We start from the raw sequence: 27,504 nt of genomic DNA, 5'->3' as shown, positions 1-27,504 counted from the left end.
TTTGTCATTTTAACATGGGGCTCTATGGGGACTGACTCAATGCAGGAGACAGACTCTAGTGGACACTGGAGGTACTGCAGCTGTAAAGTTGGACATTTTAACATGGGGCTCTATGGGGACTGACTCACTGCAGGAGACAGACTCTCAATTCAATTCAATTCAATTCCAAAAACTTTATTTGTCCCCCGGGGGGCAATTCTAGTGGACACTGGAGGAACTGCAGCTGTAAAGTTGGACATTTTAACATGGAGCTCTATGGGGACTGACTCACTGCAGGAGACAGACTCCCATCGCCCCCCTGTGTTTAGTCTCTGTGTTCCTTCTCTTATATTGGTTGGTAATCCTTATGGTCCTTGTGTTTTTGGAGGGGGCGGGATCGGTTGGTGACAGCGGGCAAGGGGAGGAGTATGTTGGTGACAGTGGGCAAGGGGAGAAGTATGTTGGTGACAACGGGCAAGGGGAGGAGTATGTTGGTGACAACGGGCAAGGGGAGGAGTATGTTGGTGACAGTGGGCGAGGGGAGGGATCTGTTGGTGACAGCGGGCAAGGGGAGGGGTATGTTGGTGATGGGGAGGGGAGGGGTATGTTGGTGACAGCGGACAAGGGGAGGGGTATGTTTGTGACAGCGGGCGAGGGGAGGGGTATGTTGGTGACAGCGGACAAGGGGAGGGGTATGTTGGTGATGGGCGAGGGGAGAGGTATTTTGGTGATGAGGGAGGGAAGGGGTATGTTGGTGATGAGGGAGGGAAGGGGTATGTTGATGATGAGGGAGGGAAGGGGTATGTTGGTGATGGGGGAGGGAAGGGGTATGTTGGTGATGAGGGAGGGAAGGGGTATGTTGGTGATGGGGGAGGGGAGGGGTATGTTGGTGATGAGGGAGGGAAGGGGTATGTTGGTGATGGGGGAGGGGAGGGGTATGTTGGTGATGAGGGAGGGAAGGGGTATGTTGGTGATGAGGGAGGGAAGGGGTATGTTGGTGATGAGGGAGGGGAGGGGTATGTTGGTGATGGGGGAGGGGAGGGGTATGTTGGTGATGAGGGAGGGAAGGGGTATGTTGGTGATGAGGGAGGGAAGGGGTATGTTGGTGATGGGGGAGGGAAGGGGTATGTTGGTGATGGGGGAGGGGAGGGGTATGTTGGTGATGAGGGAGGGAAGGGGTATGTTGGTGATGAGGGAGGGAAGGGGTATGTTGGTGATGGGGGAGGGGAGGGGTATGTTGGTGAGTAGTTTTTTGGCAGTGAACTTTTTCATGGACACGAGGAGCAGTAAATATAGATCATCATTCAGGCAGCAGAGGTCAAACAAACACTGGAGGAGTCAGAAGCTTCTAGAGAAACACTTGGTTTGTTTACATTCACTTTATTGCAAGCGTCATATTATTTGTCTGTTTTTTAACATTTGCATAGATCAAGCAGTTTGTGTATTTCCCCCAGAGGAGCAGTGGTTACATGTGCAGATATACTGGAAAACATTATGTACACTGGTTACACTGAACAGATGCTACATGTGGTATCAAAGATGAACTCTTCTTCGAGCTGTCTGTCTGCAACACGTTCAAAAAGATCCAAAAATATCAAAGTTCTGCCGTCGTAGTGCCAGTGTTCCTCAAACACGCCCCCTGTGTGAAGAGCGTCAAACTGAACCCCGAGTATAAACCTGTCTTCAAATCTCCATGCAGCTAAAAAAATACTCCCTGGCTCTGCAGACACGTTCCCTTCTTACAAAACTCAAACAAAAATAGACGTTTTCTCTGAAATCCTGTTTGCACATAAAATGAACGCCGTCACTGCGCCCGCCTCAGACCGGCGTCCGAGTCAGAAAAACTTTATTTAAACTTTATTTCGTACATGAGGGGGGAGGGGCTCCGAGTCTGAACGCTTTCTACAAACAACATGACCGACTGAACAACATTGAGGCAGCAGAGATATACGTAACAGGTTGTGTGTGTCTGTGTGTGTGTGCGCGTATGTGTGTGTGTGTGTGTCTGTGTGTGTGTGTGTGGAGGGTCAGAATGTTTACATCTGGAGGAAGCTTCAGCAAAGAGATGACCTTCACACTAACAGGTCCTCAAACTGAGAAATTAAATAAGATTCTGATTAATTATTCCTTAAAAACACATTTCAGTGAAACTTTGATCGATGGCTGCAGTTCACAAATTAAAAATATACGAAACAAAAAACTCAACAGGGCATTTTATTAGAGAAGTAGTTTGTTTTGAAGTACGGAAGCCCGGAGGGATGAATTCTGAAGAGTTCCTTAAAGTTTAATTTGACTTTGTGATCATTGTGTATAAAAACATTTCTGCTGGTTAAAAACATTTTCACGTAAAAAAAAAAAAACAACTAATTTTAGCATTTTATTTCAGCCTCTAGTGGCTGAATTGAGTATTACAACAAGAAACACTGATTTAATTTATTTATCAGACAAAATCATAAACATCAGAAATAAATCCTTTCAGAAGAGAATGAACGTGTTTTCATCGTGTTCTGATCCAGATGAATGATTTATAGTCGTCTGTAAACATCGATCTTATTTAACGCTGACTGCTCGAGCTGCAGCTCCTCCAGAGTTCAGGAGATGAATAAACGTCAGACGAATGGCACTGCATGAGTTCAGGAATAGAACGATATGATAAACAACATGTCTTCTAAGGTCACTTCTAGTTTCACTTCCACAGATCCAACGTAATCACTTTCTAACCTACGCTTTACAAACGCACACGACCAGCGGAGGGTCCGACCACCACTACGACCTTTGAGATGGTTCTAAGAAGAATCGAAAACACGGGGACGTTTGGGTAAAGGTCCGTGTCATTTAGAGAGCTTCAGCACTTTTTGATTCTATCGATCCATTAAAGAAAAGAGCGTTTGAAAACTTGTGGTATAAAAAAGAATCAACGTACCGAACACATAAACAGCCTTGATGGAAGGGGGAGGGGCCTGAGTGCTGTCATGATGACCCACAAACAAACATACAGAGAGAGGAGCTGCTCACTTAGAGGACCCCTCTGATATAAGGGAGTGAAAAAAAACCCAGGTGAACCAATCAGAAGAGTCGGTGTATACAGATAAAAAAACGAGCATTTTACTGGGATGGGTGGTGGTGGGAGGGCGGGGGGGGGGGGGGGGGGGGGGGTGGTGAAACAGATGTCACAGTGAGTTCAGGTAAGTCATTAGATCTATACACTTGATGAGAGGTTTCACTCTGAGGGTCTGAATCTCTGAAGAGCTGCTTGTATTTAAATGATCCGTTATTCAGTCATTTGGGGAGCAATCATCTCTTTCTCTGTGAATCAGCCTCATTGTAAAAAGAGGCTAACTCACCAACAGGGGTCGCTAACAGCTACGCACAGTTAGGCTGAGTGTAAACATGGTCGTCTGCTGAGAGTTGGCGGTAACTGCACCGCATTATTTATCAGAGATGTGACGCTCAAACACTCCAGAGATCAAACCCTCCAGAGACCCTCAGACTGAGCCCCCTCCTCTCTCTCCAACATGAAATGATAATGAAACCTTCATGGTCCTCGTCTTCTTTAATATGTCCTCCTTGTTCTTCTCCCGCCTGGTCCTCTCACATGCAATACTCCCCGGATCCATCAGACCTCAGTTCTCAGAGTTTAAAACACGCCATCATCAACATAGTGACCTAGCAACATCTGTAATCTTTGTGTCCTGAGCTAAATGGTGAATCACACAGCTGGTCAATCTGCAGCCTCACACAGTGGGAGACCGTCAGGGTTGGAGGGATCAGAGGTTATTGTGTGTATGTGTGTGTGTTGGGGGGTCAGAAGTCCTTTAGCTTCTTGATGGGTTTGTAAATGTACCCCAGTGCTTCTGTTGAGTCAGTTTAGGTGCTAAAGAAAATAAAAAGTCTATCTTTCTCGTTCAGTTCGTCCAGTGGTCCTCAGAAAGACGCCCCATCAAACTTCACGGCCGCCAGGGCTTGAGCTACAAAGATAGAGGGAGGAGAGGGAGAAAGAGAGAGAGAGAGAGGAGAGAGAGGAGAGAGAGAGAGGGAGAGAGAGGAGAGAGAGGAGAGAGAGAGACAGAGAGAGGGAGAGGGAGAGAGAGGAGAGAGGGAGGGAGGGAGAGGGAGAGAGAGAGAGGGAGAGTGAGAGAGGAGAGAGAGAGAGGGGGGGAGAGAGAGAGGAGAGAGAGGAGAGAGAGAGAGGAGAGACAGAGGGAGAGAGAGAGAGGAGAGAGAGAGAGGGAGAGAGAGAGACAGAGAGAGGGAGAGGGAGAGAGAGGAGAGAGGGAGAGAGAGGAGAGAGAGAGGAGAGGGAGAGAGAGAGAGAGGGAGAGAGAGAGAGAGAGAGGGAAAGAGGAGAGAGAGAGAGAGGGAGATAGAGAGTTATTATAAATTATAGAACTCATCAAATGTAAACATTTATAGTATAGTTTTAGCTTCCTGGCTCTTAGCTTAGCTGAAGCCTTCTACCAGCTGAGCGGACAGGAAACATCTCCAGTTTACAAACACATCCTTATATTCTTTGGAAGGTGTTTGTGGTATAAGCAGGAACATGTCCAAACAGGGGTTCAATATCAGGACTGAACAGACTCCAGATCATCTACACTCCTGATAAAAGACGTCTGATCGAGCAGTGTCCTTGATGTTATCACTGCTGCAACAGTCAGTGGTTTTTATTCACATCAGAGCTTTTAAACCCGTAAACATGAACAGAACGTGCGCTATCATGAAGCTCACGAGGAAATCAGGAGAGAGAGGGAGAGAGAGAGAGGAGAGAGAGAGAGGGAGAAAGGAGAGAGGAGAGAGAGAGAGAGAGAAGAGAGAGAGAGAGAGAGAGAGAGGGAGAGGGAGAGGGAGAGAGATAATTATTATAAATCATAGAACTCATAAAATGTAAACATTTCTGGTATAGTTTTAGCTTCCTGGCTCTTAGCTTAGCTGATTGAGCAGTGTCCTTGATGTTATCACTGCTGCAACAGGAAGTGGTTTTTATTCACATCAGAGCTTGTAAACCCGTAAACATGAACAGAACGTGCGCTATCATGAAGCTCACGAGGAAATCAGGAGAAAAAGCAGCAGAGGGTGGAGGGGACATGGTGTGGTGGTCGCACACTCACCTGGTAGGACTCACACCTTCATGATGTGGGCAGAGTTTGGGAGGTCAGCTGAGGAAGGGGGAGGGGCCAGGCTGGTCGGGGAGGTGGGGGGGCTGGGGACGCACTGGGCTGGAATGAGATGGAGGGAGGAGGAAGAGGAGTGAACGGAGTGAAGCAATCAGAAAGACAACACTGAGGAAGAGGACGGACATCTGAGGACCTGTTCATGTGGTTTACCTGGATGCCATGTATCCTGATGATACATGTCCATGTGAGACTGTGCAGTCCACCTGAGACTGTGCACAACCAGCAGGTAAGACTGAGAGTCCACCTGAGACTGTGCACAACCAGCAGGTAAGACTGAGAGTCCACCTGAGACTGTGCACAACCAGCAGGTAAGACTGAGAGTCCACCTGAGTCTGTGCACAACCAGCAGGTAAGACTGAGAGTCCACCTGAGACTGAGCACAACCAGCAGGTAAGACTGAGAGTCCACCTGAGACTGAGCACAACCAGCAGGTAAGACTGAGAGTCCACCTGAGTCTGTGCACAACCAGCAGGTAAGACTGAGAGTCCACCTGAGACTGAGCACAACCAGCAGGTAAGACTGAGAGTCCACCTGAGACTGTGCACAACCAGCAGTAAGAGCTTTGGTCTGGGCAGAAATAGTTTCAGAAATAGTGATGTTTCTTTTATAACCACTGATAATTATGCATCATTGTTGACAAGACGTCACATTCTGTTTATTATCTGTTGTAAGCTGCTGCATCTGTTTTATTGTGATGAACCGCCGTGTTCGCCTATGTATGTAATGCTATGCTAGTTTACCTTCAGTCAACGGCTTTCACAAACAGAAAGACCAGTGTACCCGCCGTTGAATCAAAGTCCGGCCACTGGTTTTCTGGTGTTTAAGTAACAGTTACTGAACTCAGCCACATGTTGCATTGTCTCTCTCCACTATCTTGTTCTCTCTCCCTCCTCTCTCTCTCATCCACACACACACACACACACACACACACACACACACACACACACACACACACACACACACACACACACAGATAACTACACTTTTACACCTCATTCACAAGTTTAGCTTGATAATGTTTGTTTGCTTAGATTAGTTTGTAATAGTTATTTGTTTGATTAAGTTCATTGATTTTGGATTGATGTTGCAATAGCTTAAATAAATTCTGTTATAATTTAAGAGAGCAGTTGTTTGTGATTACTGGTTTATTTGCATTGTGATATAAGCTGGATGCGAGGGCTTTGTGTACAGATTTCACGCCTTCAATTTATTAAATACAGTTGTTAATTATTAATAATATTAGTAATTAAGTAACTAATTTGAGACTGATTTTAGTGATATTTTGGTTTCCACTTTTCAGGGTGGTGCCCCTGAGTCAATTAAACGTAGTTTAATAACATTGTTATTTATTTTAATAATTAATTAAAGCTAATTATTAATAATATAACCAAATTTGACTAGATAAAACCCCAACACACCTGTATGTACGTCCTCATGTTAGACCTGTATGTTCATGTCACACCTGTCTTGTGTTTCAGAGAATTTTTGGTTATAAACTCAGAGAATGACAGAAACAGCTCATGCTTCAGCTGCAGTGTTCATAGGGTTAAACAGATCCATGTGTCTCTGCTGAATATGAGAGGATTAACATATGATGACATCATGACTTCATGTAGTGAAATACTGAGCACCTGGTCTACATATATTATCATTCATAATACAGCTTTAACATGAACATGAGCTGAGTAATGAAGGAGAGAACATCATATTTCATCCTTGTGAAATCCTTGTGACGATCCACTCCTCAGTTTACAGTGTTGGCTGTAATAACATCTAACACTTCGCCTGCTGAGCTCCTGGAGCACGACCACAGACTGAAGTGGAGGAGAGTTCAGCAGCAGAGCTGACAGGAGACCTTCAAACTCTCACAGACGAGACGAGATCTGGCTCACAGCTGCAGGTACTGGGAGCAATGAGAGCAACCTGTGTGTTTTCATGGATTATGTGTTCACACAGACTCCTTCTTTTCCAAACCCTCAGTAAGGTTTTTATATCTCAGAACAATACACAGTGACTACTTTAAACCAACCCAAAACTGTCCCAAGCAGCCAAAGTGATATCTTCACTTTGGAAAACGTCAGTTTGTTTATTTCCACAAGGACTAAAATAATCCACAAAACAACGTTTCCTGGACCTGAAATAAGGATACGACATGAAGCGGTTCAATCCAAAACCATGATAACACTCTGACACGGTCAAACACTTGTTTGCTTCCATCACACCTGATTCCAATTACCTGAAGCCTTGTCTTTATGCCGAGCATAAACCAAGACTCCACCTAAGGGTCAAAGCTGGATTTACAACCATAATACAGAATCCCACAGTGTGAAAGAAAGATGGGAAAAGAGAGCGTGAGCGAGCAAGAAGCCGGACTAGAGGAAATATTGGACAGAGAGCTCCAAGTCTGAAGCCGAGCTGGGTATGTCAATACACTATCTGTTTTATGACAGTGCAGTTACACTCATACCTGTAGTGGGTGAAAAAGTGCACCAACAGAATCCCTCCATCGTGATGGTTTAAAGGGTCTCACACAGATTTAAAACACAACAAACACAAACACACACATTTAGTGGACCAGATGTGCTTCACGTCACACAGTTTAATCTGACCATTGACCAACCTTTTGATTAAAAACAACAGTACGTTCCTGTACTGAGAGATTTGGTGACATCACGGGTCACAGGTGGTATTACAGAAGCTTGTCTGTCAGAGATTCAACGAGGAGAAAGGAGCCAATCAAATCACAAGGAAGCCAAACAAGCTCCGCCTCTTTAAAGTCATGACACTTGTAAAGCGGTCTGTTTGTGTCACTGTTTATGATCAGGTCCTGTCAGACTCATCACGTCACACAATCCTCTGATCACAGCAGAACAGCTGGTGAGTCAAATGTTTCATAACCAACCAAGAAGAACAGCCAAGTCAACAAAAACTACCTGAAAAGTAAAGTTTGTCAATGAATTCCCTCCATGAAAGTCTGTGAGGATGCAATGCTAAAATAATCATTTATAAACATTTTAATTGACCTGTCTTTGGCACAGTTTGGATTTAAAATCACAAAGTAGAGCATCAGAGCAATTAGCAGTGGTTAGCGTTGGTCAGCAACAGTTAGCAGCAACTGGAAGTAGTTAGCTGCAGTTAGCAGCTGTTAGCAGTAGTTAGCAACAGTTAGCAAAAGTTAGCAGTTAGCAGCAGTTGGCAGTAGTTAACATGCAGTTAGCAGTAAGCAGCTGTTAGCAGATGTTAGCGGTGCAGGGTCAGTGCATGCCCATGGTGTCCCTGCAGCAGAGTGGAGAGGGTCCTCACCAGACAGAATGCGGCTTCGGCGAGACGCCTCAGCAGCCAGAGCGCAGGAGATTTCGATTCTCTTCTCCTGCTCCTGCAGCTGCTGCTGGGAGGTAACGGGAGCTACGCCCTCCACGGGACCGTCCAGCACAGGAACCATGTTCTGCAGACTGATGGAGGAAGGATGGAGGAGAGGCCGAGATACAGACAGAAACAGAGAGAGAGATTTTATTAAGGTTATAATTAAAGGGATACTTCACCCATTTGCATTAAGCTTTGTATCATTAGAAACCTGGTAGTATTTTTGAATGGTCGTGCATCCCAGCCTCATTTTCCCCTGAGATGGGAAATCTTTGTTTTTCTGAGTCTGGAAAGGAGCTTCCAGTGACGCAAAATTATGATTTTTGCGTCACTGGAAGCTGCTGTGGTTAGCGGGGTGAAACTACAATGCTAGTTCCTCATATTTTTGACCACTGAAGCTACAGACCAATCACACATCAGTGGGTGGGAACTAACTCCCAGAATCGAAACTTAACGTCCGCCTTATTGCTTGGAAGCTATGCTTACAGGCTCTATGGAGAAAGCTGATAATGGCAAAAAAATATAAATATAGCGGCGAGACGGCTGCTGCCGACAGGCCGGTCTTGTGTTTGGGCTGCTTCAGCCGCTGGCTACTTTTTGATCAAAATAATAGAGCGTGTCAACCTCACTGATATTTCAGAGAGAATACAGTATCATCTGCATAAAGAGAGATCAAGTTGTTTAAGTTAATGATGGTTTGAACTGATTGTTTATAAGATGTGTTTTAATGCTAAAATGAGCAGATATAAATCCAGCAGACCTTGACCTCTTTATATTTAAGTCTTTCAGATGGAAACGCTGTTAAACAGGGGAAAGCACGCCGTCACTTTCACAGGTTTCATCGTGTCTTTTGATGGCCTATAAAAAGCTTTTATTTAAAAACAGAGTTTGTCTCATAAAAATACATTTTCTGTGTTTGAGTCAGATCTGAGTTACTTTAGGACAAGATTTCTAAAATAATAACGCAGATTAAATAACGTGATGTTTTCTTCTCCATGATTTGTCTTCACGCTAAAAACCTCTAAAATCAGGTTGTCTGACTTCTTTTTCTTATGAATGAACTAAAAGTCAGTCTTCACATTTAAATATTAACTTATATAATTTATGGATTCGTTTCAAATTCAGATTTGATTTTTTTTTGTTACATTTTGAGGTCTTCACCAGCTCTGTGTTTTCACCGCCATCTTTGTAAATCAAGTTTAAAACTTCTGAATTTGATTGAAAACAGTGTGACATTAGAAACAGTTCAGGGACAGACAGGTAGCAGGATTGTTCTGGAGGAGAGTTTGGTATTTAATATGAGAACACTCTGAAATAAACGGACTTTGATTTGGCGATGAGCGTCTTTATCCTCTCCAGCTTCTTCTGCTTCTCCTTCTGCTCCTCGGGGCTCAGAGGAGTGTCATCCTCCACGTCCAGGTAGCGCTCCGGGATCAGGACTTTATCAGGAGCCATCAGCTACAACAAACATGACGACTATACATGAAGATAGATTCACACAGACGGAGGCCGTGTGCACAAACAGACATAGAAACAACATGTGACAGAGAAACATTCACAGAGCGAAGCTGCAGCTCACTGATCTTACCCCCTTGCCAATGTCCAGCTCGTAGTGGTCCGGTTCAATCCGCAGCCGTCTCAGACGTGCGATTTCCTCCCGAGGTGACTCCAGACCCTGACCTCGAACCGCCGCCTCCAAGTCTTTGATGTCGATCTCGTGGGCCGTCAACCGCCGTCGAATCTGCAGACACACACAGTCCAGGTACTAAAAGTGTGTATTTGTGTTTGTGCTAAATCACTCCACAGAGGAGTAAACTTTCTCTCGACTTCAAAGAACCCAGGCAGGAGGCACCCAGACCAGGTTCAGATAGTGGATCGTACCACTTTGTAGTTGGCTGGAGACTGGCCACCTGACAGGTTAAGGCTCCGCCTCTTGTCCCTCACAGAGCTGCTCTGGTTCCGTCTGATTCGCTCATTCTGCTCCTCCACGCTCATCTTGGATTTGACCTCGGCAGTGAACACGGCGCTCTTTGGACGCTCCTGTGACAGACAAGGGGAGGGGACAGTCGTCAATGGATATTAAACAAGTTTAGCATCATGTTCACAATCAACAGGATTATTACATTACAGCAGCTCCTCCCTCTCTAACCACGAGAGCCAGCAGCTCCTCCCCCTCTAACCATTAGAGCCAGCAGTTCCTCCACCTCTAACCATTAGAGCCAGCAGCTCCTCCCCCTCTAATCATTAGAGCCAGCAGCTCCTCCCCCTCTAACCATTAAAGCCAGCAACTCCTACCCCTCTAACCAAGAGAGCAAGCAGCTCCTCCCCCACTAACAACGAGAGCCAGCAGCTCCTCCCCCTCTAACCATGAGAGCCAGCATCTCCTCCCCCTCTAACCACGAGAGCCAGCAGCACATTTACACTATGACCTTTAAAACAGAAACAATTTTAACATGCATCATAACCAGCAACTGTTAAAAACACAGTTAGAACCTGGATCAGAACCAGACTCTTGGATTCTTCACTCTTTGGGTGGTGTGTTAGCTTTGATTTGATTATTAAAGTTGAGTTCTTACCCTGGAGATTCCGTTCTGTGCTCGGCTGTTATACCGAGAAGCTCGAGCTGGTCCCATGTGTGACTCGTCTGTCGGTGACTTAGTTCTTGGAGGAACGATACCAACTGGCAAAGACACAAGATTATTAATTAATAACAGAAACTGAATGATAACCAATGATAATAGAGGGAGCAGAATCCTAACCCTAACTTTACAGAAACTCAGAGTGAGCTGATGTGAGAACGCAGCAGGATATAATCAGGAGAATTCACCTGGAGCAAGTGGGAGGGGGTGGTGACGTTTATTCCCTTTGATCGCTGCACGACCATAGACTGTCTGCACCCCACCTATACCATCTCCGTGCTCTAATGAACCTGCTGCATTATGTTTCCTGTTCTCTGGTATGTTCTTCTCCACTCTTTAGTTCAAATTGAGATTCTGTTCAACTACATGTAGCATTGATAGAAAGACACATATTCTCATTATAGAGTCATATGGAGGATTCTGTTTCTTTGTCCGCTAACGTCTTAGCGGACTTAGGCTCCTGCTGTGAGGTGCATGTGTGAACAGGTCAGGAGGATTTCAGAAGCAGTCATGAAGTGATCTAGATTCAGGAGTTTAGATGTGAAAATGTGTTTCGGTTGTCACTAAGGATACTGTTTGATACTATATCTCTAGTGCACATGCAGGTGGAGGTAAAGGCAAGTCTCTCTCCAGCCTTTTGAGTTATTTTCTGGATTATAATCAGCTGATCAGGAGGTCAATCACAGATTACCTGAAGCTTCTGTCCTACCTTTGTTCACGCTGGACTGTCGGTCCTGGAGCTGCTCCTGCACATCGCCCATGATCTGTTCTCCAAACTGTGAGACAGAAAACTGAAATCATTTCCCATCATGCATCTCATTATGCATGACTGTCTCCAGCCACGGGGCTGAACCAAGAATATAGAAACACACAGAGCTGATCAAACCAGCATGTTTTACAGAGACCATCCAGGTACAGGACGGGATGCTACCATTAGCATTAGAATGATTAGTCAGCTAGGACGGGCTAATGCTGTTTGTAAATTGTAACGCTCTGGTTAATGGGCCTGCTCTGTTGCTCTACTACCCAGATGTAAACAAGCACAGTAAAAAGAGAGCAGAGCTGTTTGTCAGTGTTTAGATCTATAACATGGATATAAAGCTGTATGTAAGCTGTGTCGGGTTAAACTGGGATATCGACCACGTTTAACCTGCAGGGACGACTGGTGGAGCTAGCACTGCTAATGTTAGCCACACTCTGCTAACCAATTGGACATTTTATACCTGCAGAATTAAACTAGACTAGTCGACTAGTCTGAATTTAAATTTGTGTCACTACAGAGAAGCTAGACACGTAGACACATGGAGAGTGGATAACTCCCAACAGGAAGCAGAAGTCAGAGCTTAGTTAAAGAAACACACACTTAATGTTTGAACATGCAGCTGGCAGAGTTTCTGTGAATAAGGCGTTGGAGGGAGAACACGGGGAGGTCATGTACAGCCTGTTATGAAAGAGAGATAATCAGGGGGATGATGGGGGGAGCTGTTGGACAAATGGAGGTTTGGATGGATGAACAACATGTGGAGTGAGGAACGGTCTCCTGGTGCTCATGAGGTTGAAGTGATGAATTTAAACAATGAAAGTGGACGACGGTTGGGATGTGGGTTAGAGCGAGGTCAGGACAGGCACAGAAACACCCAAATACCTTTCTGAAGAGACCATCTTCACCGTCTAGGTAACCTTCATCGATACCCAAGCTGTGCAGCCAGGCGGTGCTGTCAAAGGGCAGGGGGGGGATGGAGGGGGGGAAGGTGGAGGAGGGCTCCAAAGGGTAGTAAGACTTAGGGAGGGGAGGCCTTGGGGGGACGTTTTCCTAGACCACCATAAGGGTAGAGAGGAGGGAGAAAGGAGAAAGGAAAGGAGAGGAGGAAGAGAGAGTGCTGAGCATCAGGAGGAGTGATAACAAGCCAGGCAAAGAGCAGAGCAGAAAGGCATCATGGGAATGATTCTGTGGAGCTCATGGTCAGGAGTTAGATATGAAAATCACCCGGAGGACAATGAAAAACCACCGGTCTGCCTCTGTGGGTTCATGTTTTTATCTTCCCTTCACGGACTCCCTCTGCTCTGCGTTTATTATTATTAAAGAAACCTTTAAACGGCTCGATCTTATCTGTCTGACCTTTGAAAACCACATTTTAATCATGGATGCTCCGACCCTCTGATCAGTTACTTCTCACTGTCCTAAGGTCAAATGTGACGGATCTCTCTGAATGCTGTGCTCCACATGTTGGCCCTCCCCCACACTGCCTGGTTGTAAATCAGTGCTCCTCTCTTCCCCTAATGTCCTAAATCTTTTAGTAAAGAAGTTTCTGTTGTTTTTAGATTGGTCTGTACCAATAAGACGACAATGTGGCGCCAAGTAGGCTCCTCCACTGGTACACCTTTAAGGCCATTTTTGGTCTGCTTCCTCTCTATCTATGTGTTTTTATCATGCAGAGAAGTACCGGACAGTATTCTTTGTCTTCTCAGGACCTCTTTATGCTCTCTGTCCCAAACGCTCGGACAGAAATTGGGAAAAGGTCCTCTGGATATTCTGCACCCTCAGCCTGGAATCTACTGCAGAACGACTAAAAACTCAAGGAGCTGGTGTCCTTAAATGTTTTTTAAATCTAAAATAAAAGACATGGAAGCAGATTCTACAGGATGTTGATGTTTTGGCTCGACTGTTTGAACAACTGACTCCTAGATTTGATCATAGATGGTTCTATTTTAATGTAAGATTGAGTGTTTTGTAAATAGTACTTTGTTTCTTTGTCTCTCTCTAACTTTGTGATTTTGCTGCTGACTGTCTCGGCCAGGTCTCCCTTAAAAAAATAGGTTTTTGATCTCAATGGGACCAAACTGATTCAATATAAATAAAATAAAGTAAAATAAAAAGACACCAATCGCAGCCTTCTATGGAAGTGGCGCTGAACGAGTAACGCTTTTCTGGTTTTACCGCAGCGCTGAGTCAGACTCTGACCTTCAGTTTCAAACATGGCGGCGTTTTCAGGTCAGTACCACTACGTGTGTTTCCACTGGTCGTTATCACCAAACTGTCTCTGGATGCTACCACCTTCAGAACAACAGAAGTGCTGAGTCAGCTAAAGACCATGTTTGTTTTTGTACACATTGATGATGTGTTTTGTGGGTGGAGCATAACTGGTGGCAGAAGGTTAGTTAGCGGTAGCATTAGGAGACATCTTAAGCAGTATATTCTCTTTAAAGATGGGTCTCTACGTGGTGACAGAGCTGTGGAGGTGCAGCAGCTTCACCAGCTGGACATAGCAGCCAATGATCCAGCTGATGAGGGCTGACGCTCCTACAACACGAGGACGGGGGGCTGTAGGGTAGAGATATAATATCAGTGTGATAGGAGTCGTGGAGGAGCAGGAGCTGAGATTCAGGTAAAGAGAAACGTCTGTTAAACGGGTTTCTTACTGAGAGGGGACATGTTAGGGTCTCTGGATAGACCTCTTTTCTCACACCAATCTTTATGTCTCTGTCGCAAACATCTGAGTTTAAAGAGCTCACGTCCTGAAGGTCAGAGAGGGCTTGGACTCTATCTAAATGCTGATTGGTTGAGTCCTGACACTGTACCTGGAGTACACAGGTGTGGTCTCTGCAGGTCATGTTTGGGTCTGCCTCCTCGACCACAGGGTCTAGTCTACTAAAAGGCTCCCTGACCTCCTGGAGAGTGAGGCTGAGCGGGCGAACGTTGTCATCAGGGCTTTCATAAGGGTAGTATTTTATATGCTCTGTGGGCAGAGGGTTTGTGTAGCTGGGGGGTCTGCTCTGATGCAGAGGGTCTGTGTCAATGGGGGGTCCACACTGATGCAGAGGGTCTGTGTCAATGGGGGGTCCACACTGATGCAGAGGGTCTGTATTACTGGGGGGTCCACAGTGATGCAGAGGGTCTGTATTACTGGGGGGTCCAAAGTGATGCAGAGGGTCTGTATTACTGGGGGGTCCACAGTGATACAGAGGGTCTGTGTCAATGGGGGGTCCACAGTGATACAGAGGGTCTGTCCTAAAGTAAGGCAGTGTACAGGACAGTGGGCGGGGTTTAAGGTTTGATGTTTTCTGATTTCTGGGATCGGCTCTACAGTCTGAACATGGGCTTGTAGCAGGTTTTGAATGGGGATTGGTCCCCAGCTGGGGGTGTCCGGTACTTACCTCCGGGCCCAGCTGTTTGGTGGGGGAGGCCTGGGAGCCGGGCACAGGGGAGAAGGGGCTGAGCGGGCTGGTGAGGCTTACTGAGCTCAGGGGACTGGCTGGACTATTGGTACTAAAGGAGCCTGTTGCACCGCCGGCCACTGTGGAGGAGAGAGATAGTTTGAATACAGATATGAGAAAGCAGACACACATCTTCCACCTGCTCAGGTGTGTGCTACCTCTGTGCTTGGCTGTGTCTGTTCCTCTGGACGAGTTGTTCTTGTGCAGTCCCTCTAACACGTCCTGCACACGCCAAAACTCTTTCTGGATGTGCCGACGAACCAGCTCACTCTGCAAACGGAGTTGATGTAGAGAGAGGAGGTGAACTACCATCTATCGAACAGTTTAAAGGGTTCAAGTCCCTGTCCAATACATAAAGATACCAAATGACCGACAGGATTTAATGCCTCAACGAGTTGACTCACAAGAGTTCACAGATTCAGAAAAATCCTGAAAACTGTAAAAAGCTGTTTGACTAGCAAATGCAGCACAAAGTCAAAAACAAAGCTGGGGACCTCATTTCCTCTTCCTTTACTTCATCCATGAATCACGCTTATTATTCCTGCTGTGCTAAGAAAGCCTCCCTACATGGAACGGAAACAAACGTCCTCTGGTGGCCGTCCATTGAAGACAAAGAGATCCTCAGAACAGTTCTTATTCATGAGGGACAGATCCATCAGGATTCATTCCAAAGCACCTCGTTAGTGACCCCATAACACCGGTGGTATGTCGGACAGGTCTGTTGGAGTTTCTCTCACCATGAAATGTATTACACAAGCAAATCATGCAGAACCCCGTCTTCTTCAACATGCAAAACCAGCTTTTCTTTGAAATCATGCCACATAACCCGTTAAAAACATTTTTCAGACACGCAAGCTTTAAAGTCTTCAGTCAGTGTGTCCATGCATAGTGAAGTCCATCTAATGGTTCTAATGTGTTAGTCCCACTTCAGCTACGATCAGCTAAATTTAAAGCCCACTTTTTCTAATTTCATATAAACACACTGAGTGTTACCTCTACCTGTCCTCCTGCATTCAGCTGCTCCCACAGGTCTCCATGAATGGCGCTGGCCTCGTCCTCCAACGCTTCAAACTCCATACGAGTGGTGGTTAAAGCCTGAAGGAGGCACCAACACAAACACAACACACAGGTAAACAGAAGCTCCAAAGTGAGGCTCTCATTACAACCTTTTTATATTTCAGGCTGACATCTGATGATTTCTCAACTACCAAACCGGTTTTCTAAGATTGATGCAAAGGAGTACGGGGAGTTAGAGTGAAGTCCAGTTCAGACCAAAGATTCAGGATAAAACTGAAACTAACCAGAAATAAAATAACGATTATTCTATTCTATTGGATTGGACTGTTTTAAAACGGGCAGAGAAGCGGAGCAATATCAGAACCCATATTCAATCGAAAGCAGATGTAAGTCAAATGCAACGATTAAAAGGCGCTGCAGGTGAAAGGAAGGCACTGAGAAAGCCAACAGAAAAACAGCATTAAGACAAACGCTGAAAATCCAGTCTTCAACAGAAGTGCCCTAGACCTGTCGGGGGCGCTCAGTGGAACGGTTTATTACTGACAGGAGAAGAAGAAGTGAACGTTTTGTTTGAAGGGGAAAGAAGCATAACATTGAAAGCGACTGTGACTTGGACTCTGACAGCGGGGATGAGAGAGCTGAGGGAGCTCGGGGTCGGGTTAAGGGGAAGGGTAAACATTGGGACTCTGGACCACCTGGAGGTTGGAGTTATAAGGCTGGCGGGGGGAGGGTCCGGGCACCAAATAAATCCATGTCATTATGTTCAATGTACAACCCCCCCAGCTTTGAGAATGGGTGTCTGATGGGCTGATAGCACTGGTAAGTTGGTCATTTAGCTAACTGTTATGTTTAATACGATGTTCATGCAGTTGTTTTAACTTTTTTCAGCACTTGTGATTGCACACGTTATTTCCGATGTTGTCGCTCAGTTGCCCTTATCCCTTACCTTATTAATACAAACAGTAAAATAAGTTTAGAAGCAGTCCCTCCTCCCTGACTCACGAGGCAAAGCAGCTAGATTTAAGTTTGAGCCCATCGCACTGTAAAACTTTCAGGGTGAAGAGATGAAAACAACAGTTTCATTCTGATCACAGGTTGGATGGTGAACACATGGACTCTTACACTGGAGGCCTGCGAGAGCTCTCCTCGGATGTTGATGAGCTGGTTCTGCAGGGTTTCCTTTTTGTACCGCAGCTTCTCCATGGCCAAAGGTTGGGTGTGATACAGCTCCATTTCCTGATGAGTCACCACCAGCGCCTCCTCCAGGCTGTCCTGGGAACAACAAGGAAAAACGGAAGCGTTCATTGAAGTTTTTATAAAAGGCTTAAAACATGGACGATGAGTGATGTCGTCAGTAATGTCGTCAGTGATGTCGTCAGTGATGTCATCAGTGATGTCATCAGTAATGTCATCAGTGATGTCATCTGTGATTGGAGGAGTTATGAAGCCCATTGATGGAGGTCGCCATGTTGGAAATGCTAACACTTCCTTACTTTGGATCAATCTAGAAACAGGTAAAGAGGTGGAGCTAAGGTGTGGCTTAAACCTCATCGACAAATAGCTACAACACACCCACCTGTCAGTCCAAGAGGCCACGCCCCCACATGTTTATGCTTAAGGTGAGAATGGGACTCCTTTTTTTCTTTAATGACCACTTTTTAGCCATGTGGATGACTGAAGGACTGCAGGTTTGTATTATTCTGTTTTGTCTTTAATATTTAACTTGGTAGGGTTGGAGTTAGGAGGTTGACACGTGGATTCACTCAGATGAGGCTTCAAAGCGGGCCTCAGGGAGATATCCCGTTAAGCCTCTGATTGACTTTGCTGGCTGTGACACCATTTGTCTTAAAGGTTGTATTAAAGCACAGATGGCTTCTTTGTTAACAGCATTAATGAGGTGAAGTCTAGAAGAGTTACCTTGTCCATCCTCAGTCTGTGGACCACAGCCTCATGGTCTTTAAGGCTCCGGCTCTGCTCACACAGTCGACCCAGGAGTTTCTATATGAGACGGTAAGAGACGAGGCAATAAATCAGTGTGGCTGCATGCTTACACACTAAACACACAGATATGTCTTCATCTGCTGCTGTTTAAACTTCCAGCAAACAGTCAAACAGTGTGTTGGGTTAATCAGTGTTGGTGTGTTCTGATTGGCTGTCGGCCTCTCTTACGCTGGTTTCTATCTCGTTGAGCTTCAGCGTTGGGTGAAGCTCTCCTCTGTAGACGTCGTGGAACGGAGGCACCTGTGAAAACAAAGAATGAATAAAGGTCCAGCAGCGAGAGATTGACTGCTCCAGTGATAGCACAGATCTCTGATGTTGGTCTTCCTTCTGGGAATGTGCAGCTTCATTCATTATAAAGGAACCTCTGCCAACAAAGGAAGGAGTCTGTCGCAATGAACTGAGTGATCATTGTTGTGATCACAGGTTTCTCCTGTTCTGCAGCAGATGTCGGGTCATTACCATTATTCAAACATCTGCTAACAATCAGACGAGAAGACTCTGAGGAGGGTTGGGTTTGTTTCTGTGAACCTGAAACATCTCAGAAGCTCCGAGCTTCATGTCCCAGTAGGAAGAATCAGAAATATGTGTGTCAGGAGACGGAAGCATTAACAGATACGTGACGTCCAGTTTCCACCAAACATCCACTGAGTCCTCGACTCTGCAGGATGAACAGTGATGAACTGGAGGTGTTTGTTTGGTGGTCAAACGGACGCTACATGGAGAGTGAGGGTTTGTCTGGTGGAGGGTTTCTATCTCTCTTTTATTGATCTCTGATTGGTCGATTACCCACAGCAACAGTCTGCCGTCCCTCAAGGGATCACCGTGGTTAGGAACAAACCATTACGAAGAAAAGCAGGCAGTTGCTATGGATACAGCTCTGATCACAGACTCTGGAGGACTAACTGTGATCATAACAATCTGCATAAATAGTCCGGTTAGTTTGACGTCTGTCTGCTTTCTGTGGGAAGAAGGAGGCGATAATAACGGAGGATATAAGATGTAAACCTGAACGCTGACGCAGAAATCTACAAAACTGAAGATGGCCCATCACAACAAAGCTCATGTGACTCGTGATGTCTAACCCTAAACGCCCGTCTGTCTGATTGAGACGCAGCCGTAAAGGAAGCAGACATGAACCATTTCACACACAGTGTCCTCAAACAACATGTCTGACTAGATCTCCTTTAATAACTCATTCAGATAGTGGACCTCTGCATCGTGTGTCCTCACATTTAAAACATCACACATTCACTTTGGATTGGCTAAGGCCCTCATTTAAGTCCTCCTGCTGTGGCCCCCCCATAGCTCGTGAGCTCCATCATCACCTGACCAGTCAGAGTGTTTCAGAGGTGATGAGGCTCCAATCAGACGTCCCAACCAGCTCATGATTACACACAGAACCTGCTCCTGTGCTTCCTGGAACCTTTGGTCCACAGTGGATATGTCACTAGAGCACAGAAACAACAATCTCATCTGCTTATGTCTGCAAGGGTCCAAACATGTCAGGACCTCCACAGACCACCAGGGGGCTTCATAGAGGAGGAAGAATGGAGGAGGGGCCCTTACTACCTTATTATTATGTTATTATAAACAAAGTCAGAGTCACCATACCATCGTTTTAAACTTTGGTAGGATTCACAAACAAGAATAATACCCCATGGCAAGAGTAGACGTTTCAGAAACCCAGTGTTGGGTCATTTATTGTTTTTTAAGATCAAATAATCTCAGACAAACTCCCTCAAACTGTCTGGACCACATTCAGGAGCAAAAAGTTGCCAATTTGGTAATTTAGTTATTTTGTCTGCAATTTGTGATGGACTGACTCGTCTCCCACACCGTCCTCCTTCTTTTAGATAGTGTTGATCATTAACTCGTTAATGTAGTGGAGGTGTGGTTATAGTGATATCAGGGTTAGCCATGGCTTTCAGATCCTGGAGACGGCCCTTCTCAGTATTAATTTAGGACTGCACTGTGAGCAAACAGGGACATCAGGGTCTGTGAGGCCCTCATAGGTCATCTAAAGGTTCAGTCTGCAGGGTTAGGTGTAATGTGTCTTCAGCTCATCATGGTTCTGGCTGCAGGTGGATCTACGTGGACCCTTAGAGACATGAAGAGATGATGTGACACCTTCACAAAATCAAACACAGAGTGATGCAAGCTACAGACGAAGAAAACAGTGATCACAGTCCCCACATCATGCACACGACACAAAGACTGAAGAAGAGAGGCAGGCTGGGTACAGACTGATCATCAGGGTTAGTCGGAGCCTGTCTCAGTCCAGCACATGGACTCTGGACTGGACTTCAGACCACAGTTTCATGTTAAAAAAAATGATGAGCAGAGAATCTCTTTCTCTCTCTCTGCAGCCTGCCTCCCTGTACCGTTGCTCCCTTGCTCGCCCCTCTCTTACTTGGACACAGAGCTTTGCTGCTGAGGGAGAGCGCTCCAACATTCTGGTTATCAGATGACTTCCGTCTGGAACCTGAGGATTCAGTTCACATTACACACACCTGACAACACGCTGATGTAACAGCAGGACTGACCCTAACCCTGAGCATGTTTTAAGGAAAGTGAAGAAGAAAGCATCCTGGACATCCTGTGGACTCATTCAACCTTTAAACGCTGTAATGACTTTGTGCTGAAGTGTTCCACGTGTGCAGGCTGGGAATCTCACTGACTGTTGATAGGTGTGTTACAAGTCTGTGGGGGTGTCCTGTTAACCAGGACGGTAAAAACAGCTGACGGGTGTGTGATGGTGAAACAGCTGACGGGTGTGTGATGGTGAAACAGCTGACGGGTGTGTGATGGTGAAACAGTTAACGGGTGTGTGATGGTGTTAAACAGTTGACGGGTGTGTGATGGTGAAACAGTTGACGAGTGTGTGATGGTGTTAAACAGTTGACGGGTGTGTGAGGGTGAAACAGTTGACGTGTGTGTGATGGTGTTAAACAGTTGACGGGTGTGTGATGGTGGTTAAACAGTTGATGGGTGTGTGATGGTGAAACAGCTGACGGGTGTGTGATGGTGTTAAACAGTTGACGGGTGTGTGATGGTGAAACAGCTGACGGGTGTGTGATGGTGTTAAACAGTTGACGGGGTGTGTGATGGTGAAACAGTTGACGAGTGTGTGATGGTGTTAAACAGTTGACGGGTGTGTGATGGTGAAACACTTGACGAGTGTGTGATGGTGAAACAGTTGACGAGTGTGTGATGGTGTTAAACAGTTGACGGGTGTGTGATGGTGAAACAGTTGACGTGTGTGTGATGGTGTTAAACAGTTGACGGGTGTGTGATGGTGTTAAACAGTTGATGGGTGTGTGATGGTGAAACAGCTGATGGGTGTGTGATGGTGTTAAACAGTTGATGGGTGTGTGATGGTGAAACAGCTGATGGGTGTGTGATGGTGTTAAACAGTTGACGGGTGTGTGATGGTGTTAAACAGTTGACGTGTGTGTGATGGTGAAACAGTTGACGGGTGTGTGATGGTGTTAAACAGTTGACGGGTGTGTGATGGTGAAACAGTTCACAAGTGTGATGGTGTGAAACAGCTGACTGGTGTGTGATGGTGAAACAGTTGACGAGTGTGTGATGGTGTGAAACAGCTGACTGGTGTGTGATGGTGTGAAACAGCTGACTGGTGTGTGATGGTTTGAAACAGTTGACGGGTGTGTGATGGTGAAACAGTTGACGGGTGTGTGATGGTGTTAAACAGCTGATGGGTGTGTGATGGTGTGAAACAGCTGACTGGTGTGCGATGGTGAAACAGTTGACGGGTGTGTGATGGTGTGAAACAGCTGACGGGTGTGTGATGGTGTGAAACAGCTGACTGGTGTGTGATGGTGAAATAGTTGACGTGTGTGATGGTGAAACAGTTGACGTGTGTGTGATGGTGAAACAGTTGACGAGTGTGTGATGGTGAAACAGTTGACGAGTGTGTGATGGTGAAACAGCTGACAGGTGTGTGATGGTGTGAAACAGTTGACGGCTGTGTGATGGTGAAACAGTTGACGGGTGTGTGATGGTGAAACAGTTGACAGGTGTGTGATGGTGTTAAACAGCTGACGGGTGTGTGATGGTGTGAAACAGCTGACTGGTGTGTGATGGTGCAACAGTTGACGGGTGTGTGTGATGGTGAAACAGCTGACGGGTGTGTGATGGTGTGAAACAGCTGACTGGTGTGTGATGGTGTTAAACAGCTGACGGGTGTGTGATGGTGTGAAACAGCTGACTGGTGTGTGATGGTGAAATAGTTGACGTGTGTGATGGTGAAACAGTTGACGAGTGTGTGATGGTGAAACAGTTGACGAGTGTGTGATGGTGAAACAGTTGACATGTGTGTGATGGTGAAACAGTTGACGAGTGTGTGATGGTGAAACAGTTGACGAGTGTGTGATGGTGAAACAGTTGACGAGTGTGTGATGGTGAAATAGTTGACGTGTGTGTGATGGTGAAACAGTTGACGTGTGTGTGATGGTGAAACAGTTGACGAGTGTGTGATGGTGAAACAGTTGACGAGTGTGTGATGGTGAAACAGCTGACAGGTGTGTGATGGTGTGAAACAGTTGACGGGTGTGTGATGGTGAAACAGTTGACGGGTGTGTGATGGTGAAACAGCTGACGAGTGTGTGATGGTGAAACAGCTGACAGGTGTGTGATGGTGTGAAACAGTTGACGGGTGTGTGATGGTGAAACGAGCTGACGTGTGTGTGATGGTGAAACAGTTGACGGGTGTGTGATGGTGAAACAGTTGACGGGTGTGTGTCCTGTTACCTGCTGGTCTAAGTAATCCAGGTTGCGTTGCAGCTGTAGGTCTAACATGTCCTCCTGAGCCAATCAGCAGCAGTGACACATGGAAACAGACACATGATGTATGGATAGAAGGCTTATAGAGCAAAGAACCACAAGCAGTGGACCAATCACACGGCAGAGCTACAGCTCGTCACCAATTAGCTCCACACACTCTCAAACCAACATCTGGATCCTCTGGGCACTCTCTGGAAAAGTCTCTGCTACTGGAGACGGTTTCATTAAGTGACCAATGAGAGCAGAGATCGAGTATGATGGAGCTGGATTCTTAACTTGAGTGTTTACTGTTTACTTTCTACAAGAAGTGGATAAAGAGTGAAGTTTAATCAGTACAGAAGAGTCTTAAACCCGCCTTCTCTCTGATGTCCAGCAGGGGGCGACTCCACTAGCTAGAGAGCAGAGTCAGTTTGTCTGCTTCAGTACTGCACGATGTTCTGATGATCCAGTGTCAAATCTCACACACACACACACACACACACACACACACACACACACACACGCAGAGCAGTCTCAGAGTGTTAGGTACAGGTGAGGACAGGTGAGGACAGTTGAGGACAGGTGAGGACAGGTGAGGACAGACAGATTCACAGACTGCTGCTTTAAGTGCCACAGCTACAGTGTGTCCATGTGTGTGTGTGTTTGTGTGTGTGTGTGTGTTTATTTGTGTGTGTGTCTGATCCTAGTGTGACCTGTATGACATCACATCAGCAGCACATACCATTTTACTGTGGATGGAGGGGGAGACGGGGTAGTTGTAGTATAATCCTTGGCTTAAGGACCTCCTGTTTCCAGGGTAGTCATACTGAAGGAAGGAGGGAAGGACACAAGGAAAGATAGATAAGATAAGATAATACTTTATTTATCCCACAACGGGGAAATTTACATTGTTACATTGACAGAAGGAAGGGAAGAATAGAGGAAAGCATGAATGAACGTAGTTAGAAGAAGAGCACCGTGTCCTAACTGAGCGAGCCAGCGTTCATCACGTCCAGTACTCAGGGCGCTGCTGTTGTTACTGAACGTATTTATTTAATTCTGTTTCCTGTTTTCTACCAGTCCACCAATCAACGAGTACGAATACTTCGTTATCTTGTCATCTCGAGGTAACAGCGATGGTTCTCTTGATGAGACATGGGGAGTGTTGATCTCTGCTTTTTACAGGAGTCAGGGGTTAAAGGTCGTCATGTTGGCCTCTTCAGGCCCCCGTATGGTTCATGAACTCTTGTTCAGCGCCGCTGGCTTGCTGTTAGGACACAGCTTGAGGTGAGCATGAAAACAGAACATTCATCTCTCAGACCGACGTTTGGAAAATCTCATTATGATGGAAGTGAAACCATCAAATTATGTAACTGATCAGAAAACACATACACACACACACACACACACACACACACACACACACACACACTCTCACCTTGGGGGAGCTCAGTGACCTCCTCAGACCGTACACAGATGGATCAGCATAGATCACGTCATCCCTCATCCTGCCCTGGAAGCGGTCGAAGCGGGTGGACGGCGATCTAGCTGGCGAGGCGAAGCTGTGTGGTACCGGAGAGTACGGTCCCCCCGAAGAAGAGGATGGGGACCGCGGGACTGACCTGGACCGGGGCTGGATGGACAGACGCCTCATAGACGTCTCCATCCCTCCATAGTACTGTGGCCCCCATGAGTCCCGGGACATGGGGGGTCCGTACAGCTGGTGGGGGCCGTCCTCAGAGAGTGACGCTTCTCCTCCACGGTCCAGCGGCGGTCGTAACCCCCACTGCAGACATCGTGCAGATGCTGTCAGGGCGGACTCCGGGAGGGTACAGAGGGTAGTCCTCTATGAAGGGGGGGCCTCCAGGGAAACCATAATAATCAGCAGGGACCCCCCGACCCACAGGGTAATAACGGGAGGGGCTGAAAACAAAGAGGGAGGGTTATAAAGAGATCAGGACCAGGTCCCAGTCTGATGACCTGTTAGCTAGGATCCGTACCAGGTCCAAGTCTGATGACCTGTTAGCTAGGATCCGTACCAGGTCCCAGTCTGAAGACCTGTTAGCTAGGATCAGTACCAGGTCCAAGTCTGATGACCTGTTAGCTAAGATCAGTACCAGGTCCCAGTTTGATGACCTGTTAGCTAGGATCAGTACCAGTCCCAGTTTGATGACCTGTTACCTAGGACCAGTACCAGGTCAAGTCTGATGACCTGTTAGCTAGGATCAGTACCAGTCCCAGCCCTGTACACCTGCAGAGAACATCTGTCTGACGTACCTGTGGAGGTCCTCCTGGGAGGCCACGCCCCTCCTTTGGTTGACCCACTGCTGCAGCTGAGCCATGGAGCTCTTCCTCTGGGCCACCCTCTCTGGAGCTGTGCGGGGGACGAAGCCCCGCCTCAGCACCACGTTCTCCTGCTGGTCCCTTGGGTCCTGTAGGGGGCTGCCACCCCCCTCCAGGTGGCCCTGAAAGGGGGTGTGTCCCTGAGGTGGGGCGTGTACACTGTGGCTCCTCGAGGGGGGGATTCTGCTGCTGTTGTTAGGGGCAGAGTTTTAGAAGAGCCATGGTTGCTCCAACCGTTTGGGTGGTGGTTCGGGTGGGCGGAGGTGTCAGGGCCAGGGCCTCCCCCCTCATCCTCCCCCTTTCCTGCCCCCACCCCACTTCTCCGTCAGTGTTTGAGCGGGGGGTTGAAGGTGGGGGCGTTTCCTGGCAGTCCACCCCGTTAGTCTTAGTGAGGGGAGGCTCAGGTTCAGCCTCAGAGTCTGTCTGTGTATTGGGGGGCTGTTGTGTGGGGGGGTCAGGGGTCTTGGTTACCGAGGTGATATCAGCTGGGGTGTCTGAGATCGTCCTAGAAAAAAAAGGATCATAGAAGAGGCTGTTAAAGGGGGGGAGGGGGGCGTGAAACTGGACTTCACAAACACTCAGTGTTTCCTGTGGGGACAGGGGCGGAGCCTTATATCATAAGGGCGGGGCATTTAAATATAACTAAAGTAATAAAAACTGTCACGTGTTGGAATCTGTTTAAGTTCTCTGTAGTTTGACAACCTTTCTTCTTTATGGTTGCTCTTTGCACCAAACAGAAAGTGAGTGCTGTCAGTATCACTTTCAGCATCTAGTGGTCAAAATAAGTATTACAACAACAAAGAGAGAAAACTGATAATAATATCAATAAAATAATCCTGATGAAACAACAACATGAAATGTTTGGTTTGAACTCTCTGGACGTTCTGTTTTTATTTCAGTGATCCTCCAACAAATATTTTTCCTGTTGCTGTTATTAAAGGTGTCTTACCTAAGAGCACCACCAGATGGCAGCACAGTCTCATTTAAAAACATCCTCTGCAGAGACAGAGGGAGGCAAAGTAGTACAGACGACGTGTGTGTGTGTGTGTGTGTGTGTGGGTGTGTGTGTGTGTGTGTGTGTGTGTGTGGGGGGGGGGGGGGGGGGGGGGGGGGGATTACCTTGTCTCCGTTTTCACGGTAACCTGTGTGGCCTGGCTCATGGCTCTGATCCAGTCCTCCTGCTCCTCATGGCTGTCGCTGCTGAAGAAGTAGGTTCTGGTTCCTGCGTGCTCCGCCTGCATACAGAACACAACGGACCTATTCACCTCACCTTCATCACCCTGCTCGTCCTCCTCCTGCCACACCTGGGGGGAGAGAGAGAGAGGAGAGAGAGGAGTCAGTGACATCATCACCTGCTCATCATTACAAACATCAGTGTGAAGATAACTCCAGTTTGAAACCTCTGACAGGTTTAAAGCTTTGACTTGATTTCACTGCTCGTGATTCTAGAGAGAAGCAAAGTCGGTCTGAGTTTGGTGAAGTCATAATAAAACAGAATGATCATGTGATTGGCTCCATGCTGCGTCCTGGTGTTAACGTCTCTGTGATTCAGTTCTCATGTTCTCTTTGGCTCCGCTGCAGGTGTGTCTTTGTCTGGGTCTGTTTTCACTCACCACCCGCCCACAACACTATCTGATTGGCTAGACTGGGGCACCTTTGACGTGCACAGAGACGAGAGCGGCCTGCAGCAGGAGGAGAGTCACAAAGACCTGGGATGGAGTTCTTACAAATTCCACATTTTGACACAAAGATGTTCAGTTCTAATAATCAGAATCTGTTTGTGACATGATGACAGAATCACAGAGTGTAAACATGCATAGAACACCGGGCTGTAGCATCCATCATGCACACATGCAGAACAGGAGGCGTGAGCGCCCCCTGCAGGCAGAGAGGTGATATATTACCTGCTGTACTCTGTACCATCACAGGGGGGGCAGGTGAGGGGGGCAGATCACCTCACAGGGGGGAGGAGGGGAGACAGTGAAATGGGAGAG

The 27,504-nt window shown here is 46.7% G+C and overlaps 2 protein-coding genes across 2 annotated transcripts in view; both read right to left on the bottom strand.

Annotated features, from left to right (window-relative positions):
- Window positions 1-267: 267 nt before the first annotated feature.
- LOC136179274 (uncharacterized) lies at window positions 268-1,251 on the bottom strand. The gene has a single exon (XM_065955319.1). It carries the CDS (start codon window positions 1,249-1,251, stop codon window positions 268-270), a length of 984 nt encoding a protein of 327 aa, XP_065811391.1.
- A 74-nt stretch (window positions 1,252-1,325) lies between these two features.
- Window positions 1,326-27,504, bottom strand: part of plekha6 (pleckstrin homology domain containing, family A member 6) — a 47,818-nt gene continuing 21,639 nt past the window's right edge. Inside the window, 24 exon segments of the mRNA XM_065955286.1 lie at window positions 1,326-3,947; window positions 5,085-5,192; window positions 8,454-8,602; window positions 9,838-9,971; window positions 10,102-10,254; window positions 10,395-10,553; window positions 11,090-11,193; window positions 11,862-11,928; window positions 12,798-12,965; window positions 15,308-15,447; window positions 15,526-15,637; window positions 16,367-16,462; window positions 17,507-17,656; window positions 18,302-18,382; window positions 18,554-18,625; window positions 20,796-20,867; window positions 23,156-23,209; window positions 23,910-23,993; window positions 24,606-24,890; window positions 24,893-24,952; window positions 24,955-25,090; window positions 25,445-25,715; window positions 25,717-26,015; window positions 26,630-26,814. Coding sequence (XP_065811358.1) covers window positions 5,095-5,192; window positions 8,454-8,602; window positions 9,838-9,971; window positions 10,102-10,254; window positions 10,395-10,553; window positions 11,090-11,193; window positions 11,862-11,928; window positions 12,798-12,965; window positions 15,308-15,447; window positions 15,526-15,637; window positions 16,367-16,462; window positions 17,507-17,656; window positions 18,302-18,382; window positions 18,554-18,625; window positions 20,796-20,867; window positions 23,156-23,209; window positions 23,910-23,993; window positions 24,606-24,890; window positions 24,893-24,952; window positions 24,955-25,090; window positions 25,445-25,715; window positions 25,717-26,015; window positions 26,630-26,814 — 3,129 coding nt within the window. The 3' untranslated portion in view covers window positions 1,326-3,947; window positions 5,085-5,094.

The sequence above is a fragment of the Labrus bergylta genome, chromosome 5, assembly GCF_963930695.1.
Source record: "Labrus bergylta chromosome 5, fLabBer1.1, whole genome shotgun sequence".
In the NCBI taxonomy this organism is placed as follows: Eukaryota; Metazoa; Chordata; class Actinopteri; order Labriformes; family Labridae; genus Labrus; species Labrus bergylta.
Note: the sequence above shows the minus strand (reverse complement) of the source record. Positions and strands in the feature narration are given on the sequence as shown.